The sequence below is a fragment of the Leucopleurus acutus genome (assembly GCF_964270905.1).
Source record: "Leucopleurus acutus genome assembly, chromosome: 19".
Classification (NCBI taxonomy): Eukaryota; Metazoa; Chordata; class Mammalia; order Artiodactyla; family Delphinidae; genus Leucopleurus; species Leucopleurus acutus.
In genome coordinates, this window is record NC_139161.1 from 19,991,412 (window position 1) to 20,012,821 (window position 21,410).

General features: G+C 55.3%; 1 protein-coding gene across 1 annotated transcript; it reads left to right on the forward strand.

Moving 5' to 3' along the window:
• Positions 1-372: 372 nt before the first annotated feature.
• LOC309976094 (keratin, type I cuticular Ha6-like) lies at positions 373-20,422 on the forward strand (the record flags this gene model as incomplete). The annotated part of the gene is made up of 14 exons (XM_082861575.1): positions 373-870; positions 1,967-2,049; positions 2,583-2,739; positions 2,927-3,088; positions 3,178-3,303; positions 3,397-3,617; positions 4,214-4,236; positions 17,032-17,513; positions 18,208-18,290; positions 18,551-18,707; positions 19,087-19,248; positions 19,350-19,475; positions 19,643-19,864; positions 20,252-20,422. The coding sequence occupies 14 exons, from the start codon at positions 373-375 to the stop codon at positions 20,420-20,422; spliced, it is 2,673 nt and encodes an 890-aa protein (XP_082717701.1).
• Positions 20,423-21,410: the final 988 nt, after the last annotated feature.

Genomic DNA, 21,410 nt, shown 5'->3' on the forward strand with positions numbered 1-21,410 from the left:
ATTGGGTGGGGCCGATGGGAGTGAGTTCCCTAAGCGGAGAGGTGAGACAGAATTCAGTTTTCAAAGGGTAGTCTCAAGTAGAACACTGTTCCCTCTGAATCATCACTTTTGTTAAGGATTAAGAAAAAAAAAAATGCCCCCTCCCCCCATGGCACAACCCACCCTGGAGAACAGAGGTAATGAGCTTGTGGGAAACAGACGTGCAGTTGGCACCAGTCAGAGGGTGGGGAAGGGAGGAGAGAAGATGGGGCAACCGTCCAACCCCCTGGAAGGTGTATAAAAGGCATCCACTCTGGGGAAGAGCCACAGTCCTCGGCCAGGCCAAGCCAAGATCCTACCGCACCAGCACTCTCTGCCCATCTCGCTCTCACCATGAGCTGTTTCCTGCAGAATTCCTCCGCTAGCTATGGGGGTGGTTCCTGCAAGCTGGGAGGAGGTCGCAGTATCTCTAGCGGCTCAACCCGGTTTTGCTCTGGAGGATCAGCTGGGGGCTTTGGGGGGGGCATAAGCTGCGGCTTTGGTGGAGGGGCTGGTAGTGGCTTGGGTGGAGGCTTTGGAGTTGGCCTTGGAGGTGGCAGCTTTGGTGGGTGTTTTGGTGGTGGCTTTGGTGACTTCGGTGGAGGATACGGTGGTGGCCTTGGCGGCAGCCTCAGTGGTGGCGATGGCGGCCTCCTCTCTGGCAACGAGAAGATCACCATGCAGAACCTCAACAGCCGCCTGGCCTCCTACCTGGAGAAGGTGCGCACCCTGGAGGAGGCCAACGCTGACCTGGAGGTGAAGATCCGTGACTGGCATCTGAAGAAGAGCCCAACCAGCCCGGAGCGGGACTACAGCTCCTACTTCAAGACCATCGAGGACCTCCGGGACAAGGTGAGTCCTTGCAGGTCGAGGAGGGTTCCTCTGAGCAGGGCAGAGACACACTGGCCAGGAAAAGCAGGGTCCCCAGGGACCAGAAGATGCAGCGTGGGCAGAATTCTTACCCTTTCTTTGGGGGAAAAATCTAGTCTTTTACTGCTTCTCTCTTCCTGATGGGTTTTCTCAGGCTACGCGTTCTCTCCCATTATTCATTTTTATTGTTCTTACTCATGCCAACATTTTTTACTGCTTTCCAGTTATGTTATTACTGACTTGATCTCTATAATCCTAACCCACTGGGTCATTTGGAAGCTGTGCTGGGTTATTTGGAAGTTTTCAAAGCCACTAAGAATGGCTAAAACCAACAGAGAAAGGAATGCATGTTCATTCATTGGTTTGGGAACACTATTTTCTAGGGGCCTCCTTTAAACTGGCATTCTCAATTGGCAGCGACCAGGTAGGGGAGATGCAGGCAGAGGCTTAGGCAGTGCTAAGCTGAGATTCTCTCCGTTAAGGCCTGTCCATCACGTTGTGATGCCAGCTTGTTGGAACAGAAATCCATCTGCCTGGGCTGAGTCCCAGCTATGTGGGGTGGATTTTAAATGCTTTTGTTTAAATGTCTAACAAAAGTTTAGAAGAGAAATTCAAATGGATGGGGATACTTGTTGGAATTCCACCCTGCTCAGAGGGGAGGCCAGCTCCGGTGATGTTATTATGAACTGTGGGGGGCCAGGCTGATTCTGTCCTGATCTTAAGGAGAAGAAAGGCCCTCAAGACAGTGGCCACGAGAGGTTGCCAGTCTGACGCTGCAGAGACGTGACTAACCACAGATGTTCTTGGTGGGGTCGTTCCCCTGAAATGTACATCCCAATCTTTCCCACCATGACCAGACATAGAATGATGGAGTGACAGAACAAACCAAGGGGACCCGTCGTCCTGTCTCTCACTTTACAGAAGAGGAACTGAGGCCCAGAGAGAAGTGTCCTGTCCCAGCTCGCAGGGGCAGAGAAGAGGCAGGGTCTGATGGCCACCCGTCCTGCCCGTGTTTTCTCAGTCCTGCTCCCCAAGCTTGTGGACCCTCCAGTGGTTGGTTACCTTCTGTATTTTGCAGATCTTGGCGGCCACCATCGACAACAACCGGATCATTCTGGAGATTGACAACTCCAGGCTGGCTGCCGACGACTTCAGGCTCAAGTGAGTTTATTTCCCTCATTCCCCTTTCCCAGCAGTTATAGTTTTAGACAAATGCTCCTCTGAACAACGTAACCAGAGTATCCCAGGAGTGAAGGTCTTGTGGAAGTAGCAGAGTCCAGTGCAGGGGTAGTGGAGTGTCTAATACCATTTCTTCCTTCCTTCCTTCCTTCCTCCCTCCCTCCCTGCCTTCCTTCCTTCCTTTTTTTATTGGAGCAGAGAAAGGTTTACTGCAGGGCTAAGTAAGGAGAATGAGTGACTTGTGCTCAAAAACCCAAACTTCTAATACCATTTCTATGGTTTTTTTTTCGCGGTACACGGGCCTCTCACTGCTGTGGCCTCTCCCGTTGCGGAGCACAGGCTCCGGATGTGCAGGCTCAGCGGCCATGGCTCACGGGCCCAGCCGCTCTGTGGCATGTGGGATCTTCCCGGACAGGGGCATGAACCCGTGTCCCCTGCATCGGCAGGCGGACTCTCAACCACTGCGCCACCAGGGAAGCCCTCTATGTTGTTTTTTCAATTTAAAAATCCTTTAGGTATGAGAACGAGCTGGCCCTGCGCCAGAGCGTGGAGGCCGACATCAACGGCCTCCGCAGGGTGCTGGACGAACTGACCCTGATGAAGACCGACCTGGAGATGCAGATCGAGAGCCTGAACGAGGAGCTGGCCTACCTGAAGAAGAACCACGAGGAGGTGAGAGGTGGGCTGTGCTTGCCATGGCTGAATCACCTTCAGTGATGACGGGGAGCCCTCTGCTGCAGCCAGGCTCAGCCCTCCACTGTGGGACCTGGAAGCACTTTCCAGAACATTCCAGTAGCATTCAGAGCCGAGGAGGGCCAGGCTGAGGAACTTCATGCGTCTTCCTTTTCCATCCCTACAGGAGATGAAGGAGCTCAGAAACCAGGTGATCGGCCAGGTCAATGTGGAGATGGACGCCACCCCAGGCATTGACCTAAGCCGCGTGCTGGCGGAGATGAGGGAGCAGTACGAGGCCATGGCGGAGAAGAACCGCCGGGATGCCGAGGAATGGTTCAACAGCAAGGTACCTGGCCCTCTAACCTCGCTGAGCCAGGGGGTGCTCGGGCCCTCCAGCTGGGCTCTTCCATCACCTTGGTCCTGCTTGAATTCCAGAGTGAAGAGCTGGCCAAGGAGGTGTCTTCCAGCACTGCCAGTATCCAGACCAGTAAGACGGAGATCACGGAGCTCAGGCGTACGCTCCAGGGTCTGGAGATCGAGCTGCAGTCCCAGCTGAGCATGGTACACCTGCTGCCCCTGCCCAGCGGCTGCCCCCTCTAGGCCCCTCCCCCTGGCCCGGCTCCCCTCTGACCTTCTCCTCTGCTGCCCCACCAGAAAGCCGGGCTGGAGAACACGGTGTCGGAGACCGAGTGCCGCTACGCCCTGCAGCTGCAGCAGATCCAGGGCTTCATCAGCAGCATCGAGGCCCAGCTGAGCGAGCTCCGCAGTGAGATGGAGTGCCAGAGCCAGGAGTACAAGATGCTGCTGGACATCAAGGCGCGGCTGGAGCAGGAGATCGCCACCTACCGCAGCCTGCTGGAGGGCCAGGACGCCAAGTAGGTCATGTGGGAAATTGACTGCAGGACCCTGGGCTGTCAGGCCCTTGTGTCTGGGAGGAAAGGACACCCGTCTGAGCTTCAACAGCCTGGACCAGGATCCAGGACCAGCGCTTCCTTCTTGTCTTCTGACATCAGACTGTAGGGGCATTTCCATTAACTTTTTAATTCAGGCCTCCAGGTTAGACTGGCAGGACTAGGGACTATGGAGAAGATATCTCATATTGGAAAAGTATTAGCTTGGATTCAGGGCAGCCCAGCAGAGCTGTTAAAATAGAGATTTAACTGCCTTCAGACTACCTGCAGGGATCCGGCCATCCTTGTGGGATCAAGGGAGGGGTAAGGGGTCGAGTGCAGCGCAGGGAGGACAAAACACCCAGCAAATGCCTAATAATATCTCCTCCTGAGGCTTCCCAGACAGACAGCACAGGCCTGGGAGTCACCTGACGCTGCTGCTCTGTGGGCTGGGGGCACAGCTGGGAAAAGAGCCCAACTCAGGGGCTCAAAGTGATGATCTGAGAGACTCCATCTGAGGACAGGTAGGTGGCTGTCCTCAGTTGCCTTCCACTCATGGCTGCCTCTCTCCTTTCTCCCAGGCTTCCCGGCTTCCCCGCAGGAGGTAAGGAAATAACCTAGTGGGAGAGGTGACGCGGCTCCTGCTTACGGCCCTGTGGGCGGGCTGGGCGGCAGTGCTGGGTTCCCCAGTGTAGGGAGCGGGGAATGGTACTGGAGCAGAAGTAGGCACCTGCTCCTCTGTTTTCCTTTCAAAATAGGTGGCTCTGTCCCCACAGCCCCACAGACGGGGCTGTCATGGAGGGAGTCCCCCAGACAATAACACAGAGTCCCCATCAACTACCCACCACGCCACCAGACTGACTAGGGGTTTGGGGCCCTCCTGGGGGGCCTGAGCTGGCCTGAGCTGGGTCTTCTCCAGCCTGAAGTTCTTTTGCCTCTTCCTTTGCCCAGGAACCATCTCTACTAGCAGCACCACCTCCACTCGCCGCATTTCAGAAAAAACTAGGCCTTAAATCTGCCGGGCAGCCCCTCGCTGTCTTCAGTGCCCAGAGGAGAGAGCTGACGGTTCCCTGCAGGAGCAAAGGACGGACTGCAGGACCCGAGGCTCGGCCACTCCGCTCTCGGCCCTCACCCTCCCAAGGGCAGCCACTCCCCGCCCTTCTCTCTGGGTCTGCTTCCTCTTCCCCCTGACCTGCCTCCTCTGATTCCTCAGCTTCTCTACTAAAAAGAAAAACCAATTCAATAAAGTTTCCCACTTTCTTGCAAATGTATTTTTTTGATTCTGGCTTGGTTTTTGAGGGTGGTACCTGCCAAAGCCCTGACTAGAGGCGGTGGGGGGAGGTGGGTGGGTGAGGTCGGGCTGAACGGCCCACCCTGACGAGGCCCGGCCCAGAGAGCTCCCAGATGGGAGGGACACAAGGCACCCGGGCGACCGTCAGCCACGGGGTCGATAATGACAAACACAGGGCCACAGGTGGCTCACGGGTGATGGCGCCCTGCAAACATGGACATGCGGGAAAGAGGTACAGAGGGCTTGCGGCAGAATGCAAGGGGCTCGTGCAGGGTCGGTGTGGGGAGAAAGAGGCCTAGGACAATTACTCCAGCCCCAGCTACTGCCTTCCTGCTTTCTGCGGAGACAGCTTCCTTTGGGCACCCTCACATGCAGTGCCCCCCACCCCTCTGTTTGCCCCAAGGTCCTGCCATTCCAAGCCACTCAGTGACCAGAGGCACGACTCAAGGAGTGACCTCAGCCTGGGCTGATGGTGACCCTCCTCCCCGCCTCCCCTCTGGACCCCTGTTCCCCCTGCTTCTCTGGACATCCCAGCTTACACGTGCAGCCTCCTCTGGCTCTGCTTACTCCTCACGGGGACGGGTCCCCTGGATTCTGACGTAGGCAGTCTTCTCTTTTGCTTCTTCGCCCCACCCCTCCTTGGGCCATCTGGGCCATATCCATGGTCACAATTACCAGTATGTCCTGATGACTCTCCGTCGAGGTCGCTCTCCTCTGTTCCAGTCTCACATGCCCAAATGAGCCGGCCATCACCTCCTCAGATCCACTCATCTGAAGGAGCATCCCTCCTTCTCCCAGATCTGGGCCTTCCTGGTCCTCCATCCCAGAGGACCCAGGAGCCTTGGTTCCTCTTGGTTCTGTCTCTCCTTCACCCTCCTCACAAGTCCATCCGTGGATGCCCATGTCCTCAATGTCTTAACTTGCTGGGCAGGTTGCCACGGCCTCCGTGGCCTCCCTGGCCTCCCTGCCTCCAGTTTGAACTTCCCCTTTATCCGTGCTTCACACGCCAGCCAGGGCCATTGCTGGAAACGGAAAGCCCTCCCGGCTTAGAGATGCTGCGAAAGCTCCCCACAGGCCACTGAGGAAAGTCCAGACTCCTCACCATCCAAGAGGCCACCGGGGTCTGGCTACTTCCGGCCTCTCTCTGGCCCTAATTCTACACTGGCTTCTCCCCGCCCACCCAGAGGTCCTGCCACTGCAAACTGTTCTCAGTGAGCCAGCCACATGGCTGGACCCCTCCGGCCCTTGTTCAATGAGTGACCTCCGTTCGATCTGAGCTTCCTCTAGCTTCCTCTCCTGTTCTCTTTGTTTTTTTGGAGACCACCAGATTTTTATTCAGCACTCCGACTGAGATGGACACCCCCTCCTCTGCGGCACCCGGAGAGAGTGGGGTGCACTCAGGTGTTGGCACATCTGCGCCCTCCTGCCCGGGTATTGACTGTAGACCGTGTGTGCTGAGGGAGCCGGGCTGTGTCCAGCCGACTGCTGGGGCTCAGCCAGTGCTTACTGAGGGGAGACACCAGGGAATGAACTGGGGTGCCCCTCGGATGCCATCTGAGTTTTGTCACGGGGTGGCAGGCCAGAGGGGAGGGGTGTTCTGCCACTCTTGCCCATTCCCTGCCCCTTCCTCATTTCCCCTCCCCCTCCCGCCCCCCTGTCCGCATCGTCGCTGCCCTCCTTCATCCTTCTCCACCCCAAGCCTGCCTGGGCACTGGGCAGTTGGTTTAGTCCACAGTGGTCGCTCAGAAGTGACCCGCCCAGCGTGCTTAGCCAGGGGAAAGGTGTCACCGTCCACTCATCCCAGATCCCACCCCCACTGAGGAACGAGGTGCGGCTCAGTTGTCATCCACATGCCCAGAGCTGTGCTAGGAGCTCAGAGATCAAAGACAAAGAGGACATGACCTCCGCTCCCAAACCCGGTTCCTTTTTTTGTTAATCTATTTCATCAGCAGCTGTTAATTGAGCGCACCGTGTATCAGACACTATATTGGATCCTGGAGAGAAAGAGATGTGCCAAAACTCAACCTCTCTCTTTAGGGAGTTCACAGACTGGCGGGCGGCAGGAGGTGACACCCGCAACGATAACTTACTGCCATCTTCAAAGCTCAGTTCAGGGTTCACATTCTGCCACAGATCTCTGCTCTTTCCCTACCACTCCCACCCTCCCCGGTCTGTCCTCAAGGCCCCCTGTACTGATGGCCGTCATGGACATTATTGGAGGGCAGGGCGCGATGGCCACAGGCTCTGGAGCTGCGCTATCCTGGCGTGTGTCCCATCTCTGCCACTGATTCCATCTGTAACACTGGCCAAACCACTGAACCCTGTGGGCTCACTTTCCTACCTGCTAAGTACCACCGCCCTCGGAAGTTATGAAAGTCAAATGCTTAGAACAGTCCAGGCTCGTATTAAGTGCTCAGTAAATTAAGCTTTGTTGTCCTTTTTCCTTCAGGGCAGGGATCGTTTTGTCCTCCTCACCATCCTCCTAACTAGGCTGTTAAAGGAGCTCAGCAAATGTGTTGGATGGAGCAATGAGAGCTGACAAGGAAGACAAACTCTGGGTAATGAAAGAGGTGGACAAGCACATGGTCCTGTAGACGTGAGGGAGGGGACTGGGCTGGAGGAGGTCCTGAGAGCTGAGCCCCGGGGCTGGTGCACGGCCCTCCCGGGCCTTTCTGGGCTTGGAGCTGCCCCTCTTCCCGAGACCCAGGCCAAGGCTGTGTAGGGAGCAGGCCCCTCCTTTTCTGAGCCAGTGCTGGGGGGCTTGGTGGGAGGTCCTGGGGAGGTCCTCCCCAGACCCCGGGGAGGACACCCGAGAAGCTGCGCTCCACCCGAGGATCTCTGTGGCCCTATCAGGGGTCCCGAGGAGGCCTGGAGGGGACCCTGGGGTGGGGGGTGGGGGTGGGTGTTTCTCTCAAAGCTAATCCGGGAGACTTCCTGAGCTGGACAGGGGTGGTGACCTCAGGGCTCTGGTCTGAAATGTGGGAGAGGCTTGGGGGAGGGGAGGGCAATCTGCTCTTTCTATCCAGGACTCTTTTCATCCCCTCAGTCATCTGCATGGGGCGACCATTCAAGGGAGGGCGGCTTTATCAGTCCTGCTAGGTCAATACTGCCCCTCCCTGGGGTTGGCCAGATGCCCACGTGCCCCACCCCTCCCCCAGGCTCAACACCCCTGCTTCCCAGGGCTGTGAGAAACAGCTCTGTCCATGGAGGCTGACTAACCTCTATGTCAATGGTTGCCAGTTAATGCAAAAATGCCAAAATAGAGGATTTGCTAATAAAGGGGAAAGTAACGTGTTCAGCATTTGTCTAGGGCTCTTTTTTTTTTTTTTTTTTTGCGGTACGCGGGCCTCTCGCTGCTGTGGCCTCTCCCGTTGCGGAGCACAGGCTCCAGACGCGCAGGCTCAGCAGCCATGGCTCACGGGCCCAGCCGCTCCGCGGCATGTGGGATCCTTCCGGACCGGGGCACGAACCCACGTCCCCTGCATCGGCAGGTGGACTCTCAACCACTGTGCCACCAGGGAAGCCCTAGGGCTCTTTTTTATTCTTTATTTCATTTCATCTTTACAATAACCCCAAGTTGGCACTGTTGCACCCATTTTACACATCTGAAGATTGAGACTCAGACTGGTTGAGAGACCTGCCCAGCAGGAGAGCCGGGACTCACATTCCAAAGCGCTTTCCAGGACTGTGGCTGGCCCTCGGTCAAAGCCAAAGTTTCAGCTCTGGAATCTGTGGCAAAAGCGGGCTCTCACTTAAGCCCCAATGCTTAGGGGACAAAGTCGTCACCGTGGAATGTGCCCATAGCACCCCAGTGCCTCAGGGCTTGGGAGGGATGTGCCTCCTCCTGGCAGTGCTGCACGAAGGTGGCTGATTGCTGTGTGACTCCTGGCTGCACAGTCAGCCTCTTCCTCACGCTTCCCTCTCCCAAAGGCTCCGCCCTGGGCGGATGGACCAGTGCACCTCTGCTTTCCCTAATGGGGCTGTGTGTCCTGCCTGGGCCCTGCAGGGGGCGGGCTCACTCCAGAAAGCATGTCAGTGGCACTTTAGCTACTTGCTGTGACATGGAGTGGAGGGACAGGGTACTAAACCTGGTTCCGATATGAGACCCTGTCCAGTCCCCAGCCTTGAGTGGGGCAGCTGGGCAGCAGGCCATGGCTAAGGGCGGGGCTGCAGCCCCGAGACCCCTCGGGTGCCTGTTGTCCCTCTGTTTTGGGGAGCAGCCTCGAGGGTCCACAGAAGACCCTGAGTATGATGAGGGTGCCTGGGGCTTCCTAGTAAGGGGAATCTCGCTTGAGGGAAGAGAGGAAGAGATGTCACAGGAGGGCTGTGGTCCACACACTGTCCCAGCTTCCCCATGTCAGTGGCTGTGCCCTTCTTCCCTCCTGGCCTGGGACAGTGCATCTTGGGGTGACTGGGACCTGCCCCCTGTTGGATGGTGTTCCTGGAGCTCTTGGGGGCTGGAGAGGAGAAGGGTATGCAGGCCACATCCTTCTGAGCAGCTTGTCCTGGGGAGCTCTCAAAGAGCTGAGCACATCAGCCTCTCCACTCTCCTGCAGCGCTTGGGAGGGAGCAGGTGGGCGGGCACCTGTTGGAGGGGGTGGGGATTTGGGGGAGTTGGCAAGGAGCTGGTATTCACTCTTTCTGGCCCATTTTGATGAACAGCCATAATAACTCTGTGGCTTCTTTCATCCAACTCATCTCAGATGAGTTTGAAAGTAGAACCCCCAGTATAAATCCTGGTTAATTACTGCCTGGAGCCCATAGTCTGTTTTGCAGACAAAATGTCGTTAGCAGGAAGAGAGTGAGGTCGACTGCAACACCAGCCCCTGTAAATGCAGACGATGGAATCCAATCAAACAGGGTGTTTGGGGAACTTGTTCTGTGGTCCAGTTAAGTGGTACCTGAATCAAGGGGACACGGGAGACTGAGGCACCAGCTTCTTCTCCCAGCGGGTCTGTGCGTCTCCCACAAACCACAGGTTCTCTAAGGACATCAGGGAGAGCAGTGACAGCTCTGGAATTCTCCATAAAAGCTGGGTGGGGGGGGAGTTAGCAACCGAGTGGACCAGAGCAGGAGGTCCTGGACTCTTCCAGACAGACAGGAGCGGTCAGCCAGTGCAGCTGTGCAGGAAGAGCTGGCCTGTAGGCGAGACAGAAGTGGCCCTAGGATGCAGAAGGTGGAACTTGGTGTGAGAGAACTGGAGAGGTATGGCTTAAGACTGGGCTCAGGGCAGCTCTCTGGGCCACCCCAGTGGCAAGAACAGTTTGGGGCAGGATCCTGCAGCCCTGGACAATTGCCAAAACCATACCCCAGGGCGAGAGAAAGTACCTTTATATTTGGGGGGAGGTGAGGGTTCCAGGGTGATTCTGAGCCTGGTAAAGGGGGAGTTTCGAGGCCTAATTAGAGTCAGGTCCTGGCCCAGTGGGGATTCAGGACCATCGACGGAGCAGCACATTGAGAAACTGGGTGCTCAGGAACCTGGCAGAGCCCTAGGGTCTTGGGAGAAGCCAAGGGCCGTGGTCACCTTGCTGCTCTCCTGAGGCCCCTAGCACTGGCTCTGGGCCCTGTAGAGGGGCAGCCAGGGAGTGGGGAAGACCTCCATGGTCCATTAGTGTGTGCGCTCAGACTGCCCTCAGGCTGGTGAGGCCTGGCGACAGCAGGGGGTAGGCGCAATCTGGGGGCACAGGCCGGGGGACCAGGAAACGGAGGCGAGAGGGACTTGCCAAATCTTGCCGAGGAAGGACTGAGTCACCCCGCTGAAGGCAGCTACCATCGGGGTGGAACGTCACTGAGGTGTCCAGGAAACAGAAAGGACACCTTAGCACTATTCTGAATACTGCTCACCGGGCCTGTGGGGGCAAAAACGGCAGCCACTGAGATCAGGGGACAAAGGATGGAAAGTCGCGATTTCCCAAGGGAAGCCCATTATACCTGTTCCCGAGACCAGCCAGTCATGGTGACAAGTCACAGGGGAAGGAGGGAAGGAACAGCTGTGTCTTGTTTGGCCCAAGTTCTCAAACAGTGATGCTCCTTAGTGAGGATTACCAGAGAAAATGCAGGACGCCTAGTTAAATTGGAGTTGCAAATACACATGAATAAGCTTTTAGTATACACATGTCCCAAATGTTGCGTGTATGTTTATTTGCTAAATCTGGCAACCCTACCCTCAGCAGGTGTGCAGACCGCCCTGAGTTTTCCACCATCAAAACCAAATAAGCCAGACCTTTCTCTGATTCTTTGGACACGTTAAATCAGTGGCTCGAAATGTCATAATTGAAGATATTTTTTCCCCTGCCATAATGCTTCCTTCAACTTTGTGGACCTGTTCCTGCCTGTCTGTACTAAAATCTAGCATCAGCTGGCAGGAGATCTGGTAGGAGTTTTGATGTGGTTGTTTGACACGGAGTATGTAGTAACCCTGCTGTTCAGGGAGGGGCCGGGAATCCTGAGTGATTTGTTGCTTGAACAAATTCTTTGTTACAAGAAAAAAGCACGAGTGTTGAGGGGAATGAGATCAGTGTGAGTTTCCCTTGTTCTGGGTGGGTTGTGGGTAGGAGTCTAAAAAGTTTAAGACACAGATGGGGTCAGCACTTCTTAGATCTCACGGGCCCAGCCGCTCCGCGGCATGTGGGATCTTCCCGGACTGGGGCACGAACCCGTGTCCCCTGCATTGGCAGACGGACTCCCAACCACTGCGTCACCAGGGAAATCCCCTATTGGGCTTTTTGAATGGTCTTGTTACCCTTGCTGCCCAGTCGTAGGTGATCTGGCTGCCGCATGGTCCACTGTCTGCTTCTGCCGGTGCCACTGGGGCACTGTGGGTGCTGGTACACTCTGACCACAGATCAGAGGAGCAGGGCTCCCTGGGCACACTGTGACAGGCAGTGCCTGAAGCCTTCGACATCGAAGGGAGACAGCTCAGAGCTGGGTAGAGAAGACTCAGGCTTGACTTCTTGGGTCTTTGCCCACGGAGAACCTTGGCTTTCAAATGGAAGCTCATTTGAGGGTGGGGACCTATTTTTACCAAAGAAGGAGTCACGAACTCAGCCGTTGACTTTGAACTTGGTGGCTTTCCAAGGTGACCTTGGGGAAAGCCAAGAGTGTTTTCTGTTCCTGCAGCAGCATCCTCCCTCTTCCCCCTGCCCCCCAAGCTGAGGTCATGGTGGTCAGAGAGCATCCTGTCAGCTCTGTAGCCCCCAAGCTGGCACCTGTGTCTGCAATAGGTGGGGTCAGGGAGCTTCTAGGAGCTTCTACAGTAAAGGTCAGAGGCCAGAGAGTCCTGGATACAGTCTGGGGCCCCTGCAGTTCTGGACACAGTCCCAGCTACAACCTCTTTGAGCAGCTGTCTTTCCTTGCACGGCTGGGTTAGGCCTCCACATCAGCACCCCATGAAACCTGGGTGAGCAGTCTGTGCCCTGGAGATAGCATTCAGCTGGGGCTCAGACTACATGGGCTGTAAGAAGATTTTTTTGGGGGCTGCGCCATGCGACTCATGGGATCTCAGTTTCCCAACCAGGGATTGAACCCGGGCCACAGCAGTGAAAACCTGGCATCCTAACCACCAGGGAACTCCATTAAGAAGAGTTTTGATCTCTTAAATCTGTGAAGTGAGTTCCTGTTTATCAAGCACGTTTCAGCTTAGTTGTCACAATCCTGTGAATATGGCATTATAAGCTCCACTCAACTTTTGGGAAAATGGAGACTTGAAGGAATTAAGGAGCTCGAACCAAGCAAGGTCTGGCTGAGTCCAGGCCCAGGGCCCCTGCTGCCCTGCCCGATACTTTCTAAGCCCTTCTTCTGCAAAGCCAAGTCTTAGTTGGCTCAGTTGGCCAGAGATATCATTTCAGCCTGGACATGCTGGGATGACTGACTAATGTCCTGGTGACACTGCACCTCCAAATGGACCCTTCTAGGGACCAGCCTTGGGAGGTGGACTCATGTGGCCTCTGCCTATGGAGGGAGGCTGGGAGGAAGCCGAGAGGTTGCGTTTTCCTGGTGTGCAGGTGTTGGAGGATGTCAGAGGATAGCGGGAAGGATAAGTGCCCACCGAACCGAGAAGGCATCTTGAGACCAAAAGCAAGGCGGACAGCTCCACCTAATCCATGGGATCAGTTTATTACTCACAGGGTGGGATGGGGCTGACAGCGGTCTGGAAGCACCTGCAGCTGTACTCCGCACCACCGAGGCGCCATTGGGACAACTTTATAGCTAACTTAGGGTATGGGGATAGGAGCTTGGAGACGGAACGTGCATTCCTGAGTCAAGATTTATGAATGGGTAACTAGTCTCATGGATGCCGGGAATATGTCATGGAAGGTTTTCATCATTGTTTGGGGACTAACAGATCACAGAGGCCACCCGGTCCTAATGATTATTAGACAATATCTATTAACTACAAAGTCCTTGATGATAGAGAAGTGATTTACTGCCCAGTACAGTCCTGGGTAGGGTCAGCAGAAGGACAGGAGGAACGGGAAGGGCCCAAGATGGCGTTATGCTAACAGCCATACAGTAGACCTAGAGGCAAAGGGAGACTGAGTTCCATGGGGACCGCAAAGAAGAGAAAACCCAACCGTGTCACAGGCTGAACCTCCATAACTCCACTTTGTCCTGTGGTCAGTGACAGAGAAGGGACAGTGGCTGATGGTGGGTGAGTCACAGACACGTCCAGGTGACTCCTGGCCGGCTCCATGGGAAACATTTGGGCCTTAAATCCTACGTCTGAGATGCAAGGGCCTTGAGCTCACCCTGTCCAGTCCCTTCCTGTTCAGAATGGGGCTCTGGGGCCCAGAGTAGTTGAGGCTCAAACAGAGTGAGGCAGAGGTCGGCCTGGAGTCCAGGTCCCCTGACTCTTAGCCCAGTGTATTTTTGATTCATGTTAGAAAGGATGGTCTCAGAATAGGACCCTATTTTGAAATAAAACCTGATGCCTGGGTACCCCTGACGTACTTAACGCTGAGCAGGTGGATTTTCTCCAGGGCCACCATGGGTGGGGGTGGGCTGAGCTGCCTCGGGAGGTGAGCAGCCCTACGAAACCTGGGTTCTCTCCTCTGATACAGGAAGAGCATTTGTTCCTCTCGGGCCTCAGTTCATCCCGTGATGGTCCAGGCTTCCAAGGTGAAAGAGAGCAGAGGAATTCCTCCCATGAGGCCCCCCTACTACACTTCCCTCCAGGTGGCCTTGCAGTCTACACCATGGAGAAAGGCAGGGGACCAAGGGCGACCGAAAGACCTTCTCTGGCCAGCTTGTCACTCGCTCCAGAAGAGGTACGTGCCTCTCTTCACAGACTTGGAGACACCTGTCTGGACTCTGGCCCACAGTGGCCCTCTGGAGGTACGTACTGAGTGACGGGACACAGCCGAAGCAGCAGACAGCTGCTCACTCAATTGCCCTGAGAGAAACTTAGAATCAGCTTCAGATACAGATTGCACAAGCGGAGGGATTAAAAAAAAAAGAAAAAAAGAAAATGAGAACGTTAACTTCAGATTCCAGCAGCCAGAGATCCCAAAGAGAGAAGAGCCGTGTCAGGGGCATAGGAGGTGGTACCCTCAGGGCGAGCACGCTGTGTCACAAATGAAGTGAGCTGGATCATGGGTGCATTAAGGACTTGCCTGAACGGGCCCTACAGTGACAGCCAGACTCTGCACTAGTTGTCCTAGAAAACAAAGGAGGTGCTTACAGGAGGTCTCCCTGTTCTGATGGCCCAGTGGGTCTCAACTGGGGGCAGTTTTGCCACCCAGGGGACACTGGCAGCTTCTGGAGACATTTTTGGTTGTCACGCCTGGGGGAGGAGGTTGCTACTGGCATCTGGCGGTAAAGTTCAGAGATGCTGCTGGCACTTCACGACGCACAGGGAGCCCCCGCGCAGGGAATGGCATAGTCTGAGATGTCCACAGGGCCGAGTTTGAGAAGCCTCAAGACAGCCCCATCCTAGGCCCTGCAGGGAGAGCAGGGAGGATGGGCAGCCATAAGGAACCATTGCTGAGGTAGCGGAGCTCTGGAGGCCTGATGCCCCGGCTGTCCCTCCTAGGAGGGGCCGCACGGCTTGTGCACCCCGGGGAGCCCATCAGGTGGCTCTCGGGCCTCCTGTTGAGGTGTCCACTGAACTGGGCGAGGTGTGTGCACCACAGCCAACCCTCCTGAGTAATTTCAGAGAGAAGCTTATAATGTGTGTGTATGTGTTTTTAAAATTTTATTTATTTATTTATTTTTGGCTGTGTTGGGTCTTCGTTGCTGCGCACGGGCTTTTCTCTAGTTGCGGCGAGCCGGGGCTACTCTTCATTGCGGTGCGCCGGCTTCTCATTGCAGTGGCTTCTCTCATTGTGGAGCACGGACTCTAGGCGCGCAGGCTTCAGTAGTTGTGGCACGTGGGCTCAGTAGTTGTGGCTCATGGGCTCTAGAGCACAGGCTCAGCAGTTGTGGCACACGAGCTTAGTTGCTCTGCAGCATGTGGGATCTTCCCGGACCAGGGCTCAAACCCGTGTCCCCTGCACTGGCAGGCGGATTCTCAACCACTGTGCCAGCGGGGAAGCCCTATAATGCGTTTTAAGAGGTTGGTAAATTACAACTTCAGAAGCACATAAATGCTTCTGTAAATGCCAGCCTTGCTGTGTGTGTCTGTGTGGGCGAAGAGTAAGCAGGTTGCTCAAGCCTTGGGAAATCCCACTTTGAGGGTGGAAGACGGAATTTACCTTTGGTCCTCAATTCTCAGGCTCTCCTCCTGGCTTGCTTAACTCTCTGGCAGTGTGTCATCTGTTCCTCCCTTCCCTGTCCAAAGGGTCTGCTGCATTGACTGTTTCTGTAACCTGTTTAGGCACCCGTGGGCTGTCCAGGGTCCTGGTTTTACCCCCTTAGGTTCAGGAAATTGGGGGTCACAAAGGAAACTTCCCTCCAAAGCAGCCACGACCCTTTGCCAGCCACAGCCGTAAACCATCATCAAAGACTGTCCTCTTAGCCCAACCAACTTTTCTACGGCACCCGATGGGTTTTAAAACACTTTTACTTCTGGCCTGGTTTGACTCTCCTCGCATCTGTGTGAAGCAGGCGGGGCAGGCTGATGATCTGTACTGTCCCAGTGAGGACCCTGAGGATGCCTGGGAGGGAGTGATGTGCTCAGCATCACAGGGTACCTCATCACAGAGCCAGGGTTTGAACCTAGGTCTCCTGTCTTGAAATTCTGGGTGCCTGCACTTGACCTTGGTTGTATGGCAGAAGCAGTGGGACAAGGGCATGGGATTTGGGGTCCGAGAGTCCTGGTTTCAGATCCAAGATCTGTACTCACTGCCTGTTCATCTCAAGCAAGCTTTCCCTCCCTCTTTCTTTCTTTTTCTACCTGCCCCTCCCTCCCTTCTTTCTTTCTCTCTCTCTTCCTTCCTTCCTTCCTTCCTCCCTCCCTCCCTCCCTCCCTCCCTCCCTCCCTCCCTCCCTCTTTCTTTCTTCCTTTCTTCCTTCCTTTCTTTCTTTCTTTCTTTCTTTCTTTCTTTCTTTCTTTCTTTCTTCCTTTCTTCCTTTCTTCCTTTCTTCCTTTCTTCCTTTCTTTCTTTCTTTCTTTCTTTCTTTCTTTCTTTCTTTCTTTCTTTCTTTCTTTTTCTTTCTACCATTCTCAGCAGGACTGTTGTGAGGTGTGAATGAAATAACTACAAGCCTGGCACATGACGACTCCTCCATGAATTTTAGTTCCCTTTGCTCCCTTCTCACCATCCCAGGGGCCCAGGCAGAGGTGAGCAGCTACGAGGGGGGTTGGGGTAGTGGACAGAGGTGACAAATACCTGGCTCCTCGGGAAAAGTGTGCAGACAGGGCAGGTACCACATGTCATTTGTGAGGCCACTTCTGATTCATGGCATCTGGTGCAAGAACTTTGAGGAGGCAATAAAATTCGTATTCTGCTAGGAAATGACAACAGCTTAGAGTCCTGACTTAGCAAACTAATTTTTTTTTTTTTATAAGGCAAGAAATTTGGATGGGTAGCAAAAAATCACATTTTAATGAGACTAACTTCCTGGAATGGGAACAGGCTTTCCCAAGAGTAACATGGCAACACCCCACGGAAAGTGTATATAAATGCCCCAGAGAGGCCATGAGAGTCAGAACCTGAGCTCCTTGCTAAGCTGCAACCTCCTCTGCTAGCGCCATGGCCACCCAGCTCTGCTCTCCGATCTTCTCCTCTGGATCCATCAAAGGCCTCTGTGGCACCACAGGTGGTATCTCTCAGGTGTCCTGTGTCCGCCCTGTGGGATCCTGCAGAGTCTCTTGCCTTCCTGGTGTTGGGGGGTCAGCCTCCTCCGTCAGGCTGGGCCTCTCCGGCCTTGGGAGTTGCTTGCCTCGTTCCTGCCCGTCCTCTGGGTTCCCCTGCTCCGACTTTACTGGGAGCGGGGGTTGGTTCTGCGAGGGCTTCCTCAATGGCAACGAGAAGGAGACCATGCATCTCCTGAACGGCCGGCTAGCCAGCTACCTGGAGAAGGTGCGCCAGCTGGAGCAGGACAACGCAGAGCTGGAGTGCCGCATCCGGGAATGGTACAAGTCTCAGACGCCGTACATCAGACCAGACTACCAGTGCTTCTTCAAGACCATTGAGGAGCTCCAGCAGAAGGTAACTGGGACCTGGCCCTTCTCCAGCCCAGCAGCCCAAACCCTGGGAGGGGTCTGTCTCGTCCCACCACAGATGGGACTGTAGCTCTTAGGGGATTCTCTCTCCTATCAGGGCCAGCTTTTCTCTCTAAGGTCTTGGTTTCTTGGGGGACCCAGACCTCTCTGCTGCTTGTAACCTCCCCTCCAATCCAGCCATTCCTCCCCTCCCTCCGCTGTCTCAGCTATAGATAGGGCAGTCACATGCACCGAGCCCCTACTGGACACAAGCGCTGTGCCTGACAGCTTCCTATCCTTTCGCTTGTTTATCCCTCATCTTAAAGAGATGGGTATTACTGGACCCATCTAACAGATGCGGAAGTTGAATTTTAGGGAGGTGCAGCAACTTGCCCGAGATCCCATAGCCTGTTGCTGTTGGATGCAGAACCTGAATCCAGGTCGGCCTGGTTCTCTCCACTCACCCACTGGGCCACTTTGGGGCTGCGGATGTCAGGACTGAGGGCCACCGACATCCCTTTGATGCCCCTCCCAGGAATGATGCTCCTTCTACACTTGGGCTCAGGATGTTCAGGGCTGGAAATGCCAAAGGTGCTGGTGGTACTTAGAAGCATGGCATCCGAAAGTTGGGCTGTCCCCTCCCCACCTGTCCCCGCACTGCTGGGCCTTCCCCAGCTCATGGGACACCCCCTGTTCCCCAGATCCTGCTGAGCAAGGCTGACAATGCCAGGATGTTCCTGCAAATTGACAATGCCAAGCTGGCTGCTGACGACTTCCAAACCAAGTGAGTGGCCTGATCTAGGAATGTTTCTGTGCTGCTCCCTTGCCTCTGTCCCCCGCCTCTGAGAGCTGGTGAGTGGGAGTGAGGCCAGATGGAGCTGTACGTGGGAAATGTGGCATCGCTCCTGGATCCCTTTCGGGTCAAGGGAAAGGACCACAGTGATGCTGACCCCAAATCAGCCACTGCAGCTGGTCAGCAGGGCAGTGGGCCCTGCCTGTGCATGGCTGCTTTGCTGTAGACTCAGCAGGACTCTCTGCGTGCAGGTACGAGACGGAGCTGGGCATGCGGCAGCTGGTGGAGGCTGACACCAAGGGACTGTGCTGTACGCTGGACGAACTGGCTCTGTGCAAGGCCGACCTGGAGATGCAGGTGGAGTCGCTGAAGGAGGAGCTGATGTGCCTCAAGAAGAACCATGAGGAGGTGAGATTGATGCCAGGCACCCCCTCGATGTTTTCCATCCAGCAGGGAGCCACTGCTGACCCTTGGGTGTAAAACTATGACAACCACCTCCACAGTAACCCCAGCTGACATTTACTGATGGCCCACTGTGTGCCAGGAACTATACGAAGCACTTTGCATTTCATTCTCACTTCATGTCATTCTCACGATAATCCCAGGAGTCATATACTATTACAAGCTCCATTTTACAGATGAGAAAACTGAGGCACAGAGAGGTTAAGTATCCTGCTTAATGTCACACAGCTGGCAACTGAAGGAGGAGGGTTTTTATCCAGGTCAGTCGAACCCTCATCCAGCATCCTTTTCACAGCCTTAATGCCATCTTGCCTCCTTTCTGCAGGAAATCAACAAACTTCGATGCCAACTTGGGGACAGGCTGAATGTGGAGGTGGATGCTGCCCCGCCAGTGGATCTCAACAAGATCCTGGATGAGATTAGATGCCAGTATGAGACCCTGGTGGAAAATAACCGCAGAGACTTGGAGGCCTGGTTCAACACCCAGGTGGGGTTGGGCCAGCCCAGGACAAGCTCCTGGGGAGGGGTCACCCTTGACAGTAGCTTCACTTGCTCTGACCATGCTCTGGGTCCTCTCATGCTTTTCAGACTGACAAGCTGAACCAGCAAGTGGTGTCCGGCTCGGAGCAGCTGCAGTGCTGCCAGAAAGAGATCATTGAGCTGGGACGCACCGTCAATGCCCTGGAAATCGAGCTGCAGGCCCAGCACAACATGGTGAGTGGCCCCTGCCTGAGTGGCTGGCCAAGCTTGTGGCAGGTACCCTGATCCACCAGCCTCGGTTATCACGGGGTGTGATCGCAAGTGGTACCCAGATACGCAGGGCTGTGGGTCTCTGGGTGGGATTCCCTCACATTGGGAGTGCTTCCTCTTTCCCACTGCAGCGGAATTCCCTGGAATCCACCCGGGTGGAGACCGAGGGCTGCTACAGCTCCCAGCTGGCTCAGATGCAGTGCCTGATCGGCAACGTGGAGGCTCAGCTGTCTGAGATCCGCTGTGACCTGGGGCGGCAGAGTCAGGAGTACAAGGTCCTCCTGGACGTCAAGGCCCGCCTGGAGTCGGAGATCGCCACCTACCGCTGCCTGCTGGAGGGAGAAAGACTGCAGGTGAGTGGGTTCCGGAGGTCCCGGCTTGTGGAAAGGGCTCACTTGGACCCAACCCTCAGTGCCGCGGTGAGGGCATCAGTCCTAGAGTGGTTATTGCACAGATGAAGGGGGATTGATCAAAGCATCTTCAGAGAGATTCCTTCCAGCCCTGGGCTTTGGGCTTTTGCAGGGGGACAAGTCAGCCCCATTCATGGTACTTCTCCAACCATTGTTTTTGGCTGGGAGTTTCTGGTCTTCATCCCTGCAGCCCTTGGGGATTTCAGAGGCACTGTCTGAGCCCTTTGTCATTGTCACCCACCTGTCTCACTTGACCCCTGTTTACGTTTAACGCAAATGTCAGTCCAATGGCCAATGCCAAACACCCTTGTATGATCTCATTTCCTCAAGCTGCCTGCCCGCCCTTGTGCCACGGAATGCAAGCCTGCCGTTATAGTTCCTTACATCCCAAGTGTGCCCTGCGCCCCGGCTCCCCAGATCAGCACGCAAATCTGCACCATCACGGAGGAGATCAGAGATGGGAAAGTCATTTCCAGCAGGAAGCACGTGCAGCCGCTGTAACCAGCTGCCCAGCCCAAGGGGCAGGCCCTGGCCCACAGGAAGGAGGACACCCCTCTGGGTCCCGGCTCTAAAAGATCCCCCCTCCCTTCCCTAGAGGCACTCCCTGCTCAACAGATTTTTCTACCTAAAATACTTCTTGGACTGTATTTCTGACCTTTACTGCTTCTATGCTTTGTAAAACTAGGTTTCCCTGGAAATTTACCCAATAAAGTGTGTTCTCTTGGTAAAGCAAACTTGCCTCTGTCGATCTTCTGTGGTTAGTTACTGGGGGTGTTTGATCTGGGCTTGCTGCGAAGGTGTGGATTTTGGTTTCAGGTCTGTCTCCTCTGGCTCTGAGTGGTAAGATGTGACAGAATGATTCAAACTATTTCATAACAGGGATACCCTAGGGCCTGGACCATGAGAACAGATGCTGACCTAATCCGATGGCTGCTGGCCAATAGCCTACAGGCTTGACTCTGCCCATGGGGACCACCTGGGGCGGCCCCAGGAGAGGCAAAGGCTCCCAAGCCGTCCTCCTCGGTAGCCCTGCCTGGTCTGGTGGTTCTCTCTTCCCTTCAGTGTCTCCTCCCTTGTCTAGCTCCCGTCACCTCGCTGGCCACCTCCAGGCCTGACACTGGGGACAGTTTAGGAGAGGAGATGCCACCCAGAGAGGCAAACTCCAAGCAGCCAGCCTGGGCCAACCACTCCAGGGAGGGGAGTTGTGTGAGCTGGGAGATGCAGGTGGGAAGGTTGGGTGAACCCACATCCCTAACACTGGACACAGGGCTGAAGTGAAGGGCGGCAGGGACAGTGAAGTGGGGAAGGGGGAGGGGACAGCCAGACCTCACTGTGGAGCAGAGTTCAGAGTGCCTCAGATTCCACTGGCTGAGCCATGCTCATCTGGGCATGGCTCAGCCTGGACGCCCCTCTGATCAGAGAAGCATGGCCTGTGAGAAGTCTGAGGGCCCCATGCCTCCTTTGTCCCCCTACCTCATTCTTCAGTTGA